The sequence below is a fragment of the Limulus polyphemus genome, unplaced genomic scaffold (assembly GCF_000517525.1).
Source record: "Limulus polyphemus unplaced genomic scaffold, Limulus_polyphemus-2.1.2 Scaffold835, whole genome shotgun sequence".
NCBI lineage: Eukaryota > Metazoa > Arthropoda > Merostomata > Xiphosura > Limulidae > Limulus > Limulus polyphemus.
Genome location: NW_013666445.1, coordinates 357,833 through 368,145, shown reverse-complemented (window position 1 = coordinate 368,145; position 10,313 = coordinate 357,833). Strand labels below are relative to the sequence as shown.

The 10,313-nt window shown below is 34.3% G+C and overlaps 1 protein-coding gene across 1 annotated transcript in view; it reads left to right on the top strand.

Annotated features, from left to right (window-relative positions):
• LOC106460780 (titin-like) overlaps nt 1–10,313 on the top strand; it is a 90,400-nt gene that overhangs the window by 3,810 nt on the left and 76,277 nt on the right. The window contains exons 2-7 of the mRNA XM_022387563.1: nt 1,170–1,318; nt 2,497–2,657; nt 4,013–4,228; nt 5,411–5,643; nt 8,633–8,979; nt 9,552–9,722. Of these exons, the coding sequence (XP_022243271.1) occupies nt 1,170–1,318; nt 2,497–2,657; nt 4,013–4,228; nt 5,411–5,643; nt 8,633–8,979; nt 9,552–9,722 (1,277 nt within the window). The remainder of the gene's footprint in view (nt 1–1,169; nt 1,319–2,496; nt 2,658–4,012; nt 4,229–5,410; nt 5,644–8,632; nt 8,980–9,551; nt 9,723–10,313) is intronic.

Here is a 10,313-nt window from a genome sequence, read left to right as displayed (position 1 = left end):
AGCCTTTCATTATTTGGAGTAGTAAAAAAGCTTTGAGTACAATAAGCTTTAGTTTTGTTCAGCCAATACTATAAAACTAGCAGAGACCCGCAAAACATTTCCGGCCAAATTAGTATCTTTATCTTAACAGTACTTCTTTAAATATAACATTTCTAGCACAATACGAAATGTGTAAATCCACTTGTATATAGGCTGTACTTTATAAAACTTTAACTTATGTTAAACCTAAGTTAGACCTAAGTTCGATAAAGAGTTAATTTAACACTGTAACCTGTGTACGTTTTTTTTTTCTTTTACTTTAGTTTAGTTAGGACTAAACTTTACTGTACTTAATACTATCGATAAATAAATTTATAATGTTATTCTACGACCTAATGTCAAACCTTTTTTAAAAACTTTGATACGTTTTTAATATTCTGTTGTACAAAATGGTTAGTAAAGTATACTTACATTCCCCTTTTGTTGTTACTTCTTGTTTCATACAGCAATTGTAGCGACTTGATTAGTGAGCTTTGCAGCTCTCTGCCGCAGGCAGACTGTTTGTCGTCGAGTGAATAATGCGCATGCGCGATTTTTCTTGGGGAAACATTCTAACTATGCATGCTTATGCAGCAGGTTCTCGGTCAGAAAGTGTAACGGTCGTACATACAAACAAGCAGAATAATAGTATAGATAGTCATTATTCATATTCAGACATTGTAAAGGTGGTTTTAAACGGGCGATTTTTATGGCCGCCATTTTGTTTCATCACGATCCCTACTATTATGTCCCACCGTACTTAGTGATATACTTACGCTAAGATATGCCCCGCGTGATTAGTTGATTCGGAGATGAAGATTACATTGAGAGACCGGTTCGTTATGAAAAGGAAAGTGACCTTATCCTATGTACGTTCAAGAACAAATAATATTGAACATATTAATTATAAGTACACAAGCCGCCGAAAGTGATAGGTTAACACATTACAATATTACATAATTTAAAACAACACACTGGACTTTTTGGTATATTTACATTAATAAAACTGTGCTATGTCAGTAATGTTTCATGAAACGCAACTCTAAAACTATTTTTTTTACATCTGTCTCTATTGTTTCTCATAAAAATTAGTCAATCTGTACTGCATTTGAAAGTTTTTCTTATAAACTAGTTTTTTTAATTCTACACAGACGTCAAGTATCTTACAACCCTGATACAGGAGTGTGTTTCCTTCACATTTCCAAGATTACAGCCGAGGATGACGGAGATTACACGTGCACAGCTGTCAACTGTGCAGGAGAGTCTAGTCTAACCGTCAAAATCCAGAGAGGCATGGGAGGTCAGTATCCAGTGTCAATTCCTAAAAAACAAAACAAAAGTACACTCAAACAATAAAGTAGTAGTTTCAGAGATCACTGATTTGTCATAGTAGTTTCAGATTAAGATGAATGGTTTGTCATAGTAGTTTCAGATTAAGATGAATGGTTTGTCATAGTAGTTTCAGATTAAGATGAAGGGTTTGTCATAGTAGTTTCAGATTAAGATGAATGGTTTGCCATAGTAGTTTCAGATTAAGATGAATGGTTTGTCATAGTAGTTTCAGATTATGATTATTGGGGTGTCATCACTATTATCCAAGAAAATATTTATAGAGATTTCATAACAAATGTTCTTCAAATACTTATCATTATAACTTACTCTTAAAATTATTGTTCGTGCCCTTTTCTATACGTTTCAAAATCTTAAAATGTTTTGTCTCATAATAAATAAACAATTTCAGCTCTAAACATCTTCTAGAAGCCAAGATAACTTTCAGTAAACAAACTTCTCATTATATACAACGTATAGTATTTTACAAATCCAAATACAGTATCAGTAGTCTAGTAAGTATCATGCAGGACTGTAAATCCAAGGATCTATGGTTCGCGTCCCATTGTCGCAAAATCCTACCTCGTTTGTGCCCGTGGGTGCGTTATAAGAGTGATGGTGAAATCCCATTAATTGGTTAGAGTAACCCAACAGTTTGAGGTTGATTGCTGCTCAATAATACATCTCCTAGAAGTCTACGACTTCAAAAGTATGGGCGGATATCGCAGATAGCCCCTATATAGCTTTGCACAGATATCCGTAACAAACAAGTAGTTATTAATACGCTGACGCCGATTGCGGTATACGCATCAGCTGTTGTTTAGGGACTGCTGAAATAATACTCTACGATAACATTTATTAACAGTGAAATAATAATTTCGAATCCATCAACATAACCGAACTGATACTTACTACACCTTTTTAGCGGCTCATAGAATGGCTCTGAGTTTGTTTGTTTTTTCAAGTGCAAACTTTTAGCTCAAAGCCCCATCTCTTGACCGTGTTGAAATATAATTACAGCCGCGGCTATTGAGGATTCCCTATTGTTGTTCATTTATCCGCTATTTATTTTGACAGAGGTCGATTAACTACCGGAAGCATGATGTTTCCTACAACACTTAGTTAAAGTACTATGTATTGTTCTTACAGGTCCACAATACCAACAACAATTACACCAGCAAGGAGCTTTCCATAAACGTACTTATCAAACACGTACAGAACAAAGGCTTCAGACATCATTTGATCGTACGATGTCTTCTTCAGATACGGAGGGTGAACCAGGAAGTCCACTGTACTATGGAGTGCCAGTGGTCAGTATTTATTAATGAGGATAAATAATTTATTTGGTTTATTTTCACACTACAACTGAACCAGGAGAAGATCAAACTGATAATGTGTTTAACTTATTCCTAAAACGTGCTTCAGAAGTGATGAGTTGAGGTAACAAAAGTACATAAATAGTTTTTTTTAAAGGTTTCAGGGAGTTTTTAAAAAGAATATTTCATCTAATCTCATTGGTTTGTTTCTTTGTTTTTTTATGAAAATTGTCGACGGAGTCTGATTTGAAAGTATTTACTTCCTGATTTCAATGTTGCTGATTGAATAAAAAAAACCTTCAAATGGTGTCCTGTTTCTGAGCAATTTAGGAAACTTAAACTAATGTTAAAGTCTGATGTGACGTGGCTATCTGCGTATTCTAGCGTGGCCTGAAAGCTTCACGTCAAATGAATAACAAAAGTTTATTCTGCTATATCTTCTCCGTAACATAGATAAATCATTAATAAATGTTTCGTATTCGAATATGGAATTTTGTGAGTTTAAATTAGTTTACTTTTCTTTCACTAAAAAGTACAGAAAGTCCACGATGAAAATGTCTAATTTCAAAAATGCAAGATAAGACTATTAATTATTATAAGTCAGTAATAAATGGGTTTTACCCCCCCAGTGGCACAGAGGTATGTCTGCGGAGTTACAACGGGTTTCGATACCCGTGGTGGGCAGAGCATAGATAGCCCATTGTGTAGCTTTGTGCTTAATTACAAACAAACAAACAATAAATGGGTTTTGTCACAACTTCAAATATGTAGATATTGTTTGAAAACAATACTTTCCTTAAGTGATGTTTTAAAATAGATTATTGAACAAATATGTAGATATTGTTTGTAAACAATACTTTCCTTAAGTGATGTTTTAAAATAGATTATTGAACAAATATGTAGATATTGTTTGCAAACGATACTTTCCTTAAGTGATGTTTTAAACACATTATTGAACAAATATGTAGATATTGTTTGAAAACAATACTTTCCTTAAGTGATGTTTTAAAATAGATTATTGAACAAATATGTAGATATTGTTTGAAAACAATACTTTCCTTAAGTGATGTTTTAAAATAGATTATTGAACTGCTTACGCATATGAACAAGAATTATCTAAACCATAAAAACTATATTTATTTTAGGCTTTTTTTTCTCAGTATTTTGATCCTTGAACTAAATTTTGTATTTTACGTATTAATTCTAAAAAAACTTGGAACAGAAAAAAATATGTACATGTGTCGCAAAAGAAATACACGATTAAAATACAGAAGATATTTCCATATCTACTTTCTCTTAAAACGAAATAAATGAGCTGAAATGTTTCACACGCGTATTTCTCCACTTAGGGTTTTCGTGTGGACACTTTCGAGTACCGTTTGCTAAGAGAGGAAGAATTTCGAAAGTCTCTGATAGTGAGACGTCACGGTGAACCAATACCTGCGCTGGATAGGTCAAGACCTCCAAGTGCACCCCAACTTTTACAAAGACCTCGGAACAGTAAGCTGGTCGAAGGAGCTGATGCTACATTTCAAGTTCAAATCGGTGGAAATCCACAGCCTCAGGTATTGGACGAAATGTGCTGATTGATAGCTCCTAGTTGTTATACAAGGAGACTACCGTTCATAAGTAGCTAAACCTAGGTTTGGATCAGCTGAAGCTGTCGTTCTGATACACAAAAAAGTCAGCTTGATCAGTATTAACTAATATTACTAAATGCAGCTGCATAAAACAAAAATCGCCTTATGGTTCATGTTTATTGTTCTTAAATTAAATACTCACTCTTACACTAAGTACTGCTCAATAAAAGGATAGCTAAAAGTATTCTAAGTTAACACTTTCAGTGTTCAAATGTACAATAGAGCTCAAAGAATAAATCAAAATATTATTCTGAATTTCTGCTTCATTAGTTTTGTAACCACTGTACGTTGTTAAAATGTAGTGTTAAGGTAGCAGTTAATTACTTCAACAATAGGCTAAATGTAGTGTTAAGGTAGCAGTTAATTACTTCAACAATAAGCTTTACTGCTTAATATGTCAAAAGCACTCTGTACAAATGTAGTGTTAAGGTAGCAGTTAATTACTTCAACAATAGGCTTTACTGCTTAATATGTCAAAAGCACTCTGTACAAATGTAGTGTTAAGGTAGCAGTTAATTACTTCAACAATAGGCTTTACTGCTTAATATGTCAAAAGCACTCTGTACAAATGTAGTGTTAAGGTAGCAGTTAATTACTTCAACAGTAGGCTTTACTACTTAATATGTCAAAAGCACTCTGTACAAATGCAAGTTATAGATTCGAATAGAATTTATTATTTAAACCATTTGAAGCATTGTACTGTTAGTTTGGGTTTTAGTTAACACTCCTGAAGAAACTGTAAAGCGAAACGTTGAGTGTCTAATTAAATAATAACATTCTGGTGTTATAAGGTCATTTATTTCTAGTGTTAATGTCTTCTATACACCAATATGCACTACAGAAATTAAATAATGGATATCAAGATTGTCAGTTTGGGGTCACCTTTGACGATAATAAGTATTCATCATTTGGCAAGAAGTGTATTAGAAATATCTGTCAGTTGGCAACAGGTTAACAGTTGAATTATTCACTCTCCACTGACTTGTTGAGTGTTATTCACGTTTTGCTTTATGTGAAGTTTTTCCCTGAACTGATTCGTGAGTTATTGTTGTTTTTTAAAGTCTTAGTTAGCCGGTTCTGATTGAACGAGTTCGAATTTTTTTATAGATAACTTGGTTCAAGAATGGTCAAGTGCTGGTTCAGACTCAGCGATGCACCACGTTTGTAAAGGAGACTGTCGCGACCCTCCAGATCCGCTATATCTGTGCAGAAGATGCTGGATATTACACGATGCTAGCCGAAAACACCTCGGGCAGAGTTGCATGTTCAGCCCACCTGGTTATTGAAGCTAAACCCACAGGTGTCCAACGACTTGAAAGTTTGGAAACGCAACCAAAAATGTGTGTATCTATTTCATAAAATTATATTAAATTGTTAAAATATTAAATGTTCAAATATGTTTTTGGAAGATTTGTTCTAATTACTCCTCATGATATACTCTATTATAATTATGCATTTAAAAACATCACGAAATTCAGCAACATTTTTGCTAGAGATTTTATTGGCTTAGAAGTTTTACGGAGCATCGTGACCTTTTATAAACTTTAATTCCTTGGGATATTGTTTCGAGCAGTGTTTCCCAAAGTTTTTCGCCGCAGCGCCCACTTCAGCAAACAATGTCATCATCAGGTACTTTGTCGAAACGTTGTACATTTGCTGTTATGTTAAACTTATATTAAAGTTTTCTTCATTACCCATTCAAGCCGTCTCCAAGGATTATTAGTCTTAAAGTGGGTTCCTCGTCATCGAATGAGCGCTCATGCTCCCTTTTAATAAATTTTTAGACCATTAAAATAATTTATTAAAATGAAAATTGTAAGGCAATAATAGTCCATTGGAAATTTTAAAATATTTTATTTCAGCAAAAATATACACCATTATTGCCCACATTCACAACTATTACTTTATTGCAAAAAGGAAGAAATGAAAATATATCGTGGTAACACACATGAATAATTAATTAATTTTTAATGGCTACCTTGAGCTTGATGCTCCTGTGCTTGCCACAAAGACACCCACACAATGATTTTTGCTCAAACGTGTTGAAAGAGCCCTCCACTGGCACAGCGGTATGTCTTCGGATTTGTAACGCTATAAACCGGGGTTTCGATACCAGTGATGTGCAGAGAACACATACCTCATTGTGTAGCTTTGTGCTTAACTACAAACAAACAAACTTGTTGAAAGACAAATCCTTATTTCCTATGATTGAATTTTAACAAATTTAACTTTGAAACCCTCAAAACTTTTCTGTTCACCCCTCAAAGTTTACTGCCCCCCTGAAGTTTATAAACACCCACTAGGGGCGGTACCGCGCAGGTTGGGAAACATTGGTTTAGAGTAACGGTGAACAGCTTTAGTGTATTGACCTGGTTTTACCTCCCGCTAGTTTAAGTTATTATCATGTATTGCTATTATTAGCTATATATCGTCATTAATTTAGTTACCTTAGTTTTTGAGATGACTTTATTTACCATATTAACGACTGTTGAAGATGTCCTTTCTAAGTATTATTATTTTTTATTAAACTTTCTACTTTTTAGAGGCTTATTGTGTTGGTTTTTTTCGACTTTTACAGAAGATGTAACGTTATTTATTACTTTCTGTGTGTTTGTTAGAGGGAATAATTAAAGTAAGATTGCCTAAAGTTTTTAGATATGTTTAGTGTGTTGTTTTCTTTATATTGTAATTAACATCGTTCAAATTTTGTGGATAGTTCAGGTATTATTTAAAAATTTTCATTTATTATCTTGTATTCTTATAAGTATTAGTTTTTAGTTATACTATGTGAAAATCACTGCTATAAATTAGGCACAGTTTAAAAAAGTAATACGTGTGGAATAGATTTGTCACTCTCCTGTGACACTAGACAGAATAGGTAGCCTAAAGTTTGTTTGTTTATAATTATGCACAAAGCTACACAATAGGCTATCTGTGCTTTGCCCACCACGGGTATCGAAACCCGGATTCTAGCGTTGTAAGTGCGCATACATACCGCTGTTGTTTTTTTCTAATCAAAAGAATGACTAGGAAGAATTGTAGAAAAAAAATCAGGCAAGTTATATTGTCACTTTCATCAGCAGTATTGATTATATTATTTCATATAACAAATGTCATTACTTTTTATTTTGGTTTATTATTACGATTCTTTTATTACAAATATTGTTTTGTATTGTTATCTTAATATATGTATTCAGCAGCAGCCTAAATCTCCTAAGTTTGGCCAAACCTCGGTAGGTGTTATTAGGATTATGGCCGAAAATATCGTTAACAGCGAGGGTACCTAATTGATGAAACAATATGCTCTAATCTTCATAAGTAGAAACGGAAGAAAAGTAGCTCGAAATGGCCAGGTGGTTAGGGCGCTCGACTCGCAATCTGAGAGTTGTGGGTTCGAATCCCCGTCACACTAAAACATACTCACCCAATGTCCGAACTAGGACGTTAGTCCTACTCCCGGATACTCACCTTCAAAATAATTTGGAGGTGTGAGAAATACTATACGAAAAATATATTTAATCAACTATAATGATTACCAGGTTGATTTTTAGTTTCTCATAGCTTGCTCTGACCGAAAGTTAATATTAATCTAGGTAAGATAACGTGCAAGTAATAAATTATTTATTGAGTAATAAGAACAGAAGGGTGTATTTCTATTTGAAGGTATTATTTACTAAAATATGAAATACAAGAACAAATCTTAAATTTACAGATATCAGTCTGGAATTTATCCCGGAAGAGAAAACAAATAATGATTGGGTGTATTAATATTAGCTTGAGTGTACCCGTTAAGAAAGCAAAAAGTGCATAACGGACAATGTTAAATAATGTTGAATAATTTACTTAATTAGATGATTAACTATTTCTGTCTCCAAATACAAACCCAAAAGCCTTTACAAATAGTGGAAATGTGCCCCTTTTCAGGATGTTTTCACCCCCCTCTTCGGGCAAAAATCCTAAAACAAAATAGCCCTTGTACATCGTCAGACAATTTCAAGTTACCATACAAAAAATTACAGTAATCGATCCAATTAACTTTAGGTGATGGAAGCCAAAAGTCTGTAAAAAAAGTGGAAATATGTCCTATTTTCGGGGCTCTTTTATATCTCCTTCTCTGGCGTAAATCCTAAAATATGATAGCCCTTGTACATCGTTGGTCAATTTCCAGTTACCATACCAAAAGTTACAGTAATCGAGCCAGCCAACTCTGGGCGAGGGATTCTAACACACACACACACACACACACACACACACACACACACACACATGGACATAAGGGGTCATCTTCACAGTAAGATTTACTCTATTTGTTTCGACTTTTTTCAAAAGGGTCACTTCACCACCTGCAACTGTTACAACTGACTATGAAGTGGATTCCGCCACTACTCGCACTTTGAAGCCAAGCTTTGTCAAATGTCCATCAGACAAGGAAGTGACGGAGGGGAAGATGATCCGGTTCGACTGCCGGGTGTCTGGCCGTCCTTGTCCCGATGTTCTCTGGTTCCACAACGAGAAGCAGATAGTGAATGACAACACCCACAAGCTTCTAGTGAATGAAGGAGGGGTACACTCCTTGATGATCACTGCTGCAAGCAAAGAAGATGCTGGAACATACATATGTATTGCCAAGAACAAGAGTGGAGAAATGCGCTCCGATTTTAATTTGACTGTAATAGGTCAGTTCTATTTATTTCAAATACTTACGTATTGTTACCCTTTTTTCACTAATATAATTACAAGCTTAATATACGTTTTTGAATGAAATAAAATGCTAATTGATTTTTAACAATAACGGATCAAAAATGCTTCTATTAATCATTCAATTTCGTTATACTTACAGTAACAAACTATCAAGCAGTTATCTTCTCTCATTGAATTATGGGTAATATTATGTGATGACGAACTAGCGATGTGAAAGTAAATTAATGTCACGTTTTTTGTGAATTAGCTTTCAGTATCGTTACTCACGACTAGGTTTTAAATAATTATTAAAGCTAATTCTACCCTTTAGTTCATCTCACGATATTTCGGTCCGCACTGTGTTTTGGCCTTCTTCGCCATCTGTTTCGAATGAGAAGAAAAGCTTTTGTAATCACAGAATACATTCGTTGATCATTTCAAAAAGAATAATGGATTAGCTTTTGAATTATAAAAAATCGAATAATTACTCTCCATGTGATTTGCGTTGGTAATTTTCTTTTTACTGACAGCTTAAAGTAAGTTTTGTTTTTGATTTGTGTTTACTCAGAAAAAGAACAAGTTGTGCCACCGAAATTTGTGGAGAGATTTCAGAGCATCCACGTGAAGGAAGGAGAATCAGTAACCTTACACTGTAGAGCCGTGGGCACACCTGTCCCTCGCATTACTTGGCAGAAAGATGGGGTACAAATCCATTCACAGCCGCCAAATATCATCATTGGTAATATTCTACCCCACTTGTCTTTACTAGCTGATTTCTTAATAATTTTATTATTGAAGGTAAATAAGGTATATATATATATGAAACTAAATTTTAAACCGAGTGTATATATTTGCTTGCAACTCGAACACGGAAGGCTTATAATTTGTGATACATTGTTTTCACATATTTTTCACCTAAATCGTTATATACGTGTTTAGGGAGTGAATCTGAATTTCACTATTTCAACGAATTTTCCTCTAAGTAAGTAAGTGACTTTTCTAAACAAGAGTGCAGAAAAAATGACGAACCTTTTCGCTCTAATTATTTCACAGAACGTCTGGGGTCCCTATGATTCCCTTCTTGTACCGTTTGTTTGTTTCTGAATTTCGCGCAAAGCTACACGAGGGCTATCTGCGCTAGCGGTCCTTAATTTAGCTGTGTAAGACTAGAGGGAAGGCAGCTAGTCATTACCACCCACCGCCAACTCTTGGACTAGTCTTTTACCGTGCCGTTAAATACATTATCAGTTATAAACTGTATACTTTAATTTTAATTTAATTACCTTAAATACTTTCGGGCCACCCTGTATATAGGTTCCTGTTGGCTTTG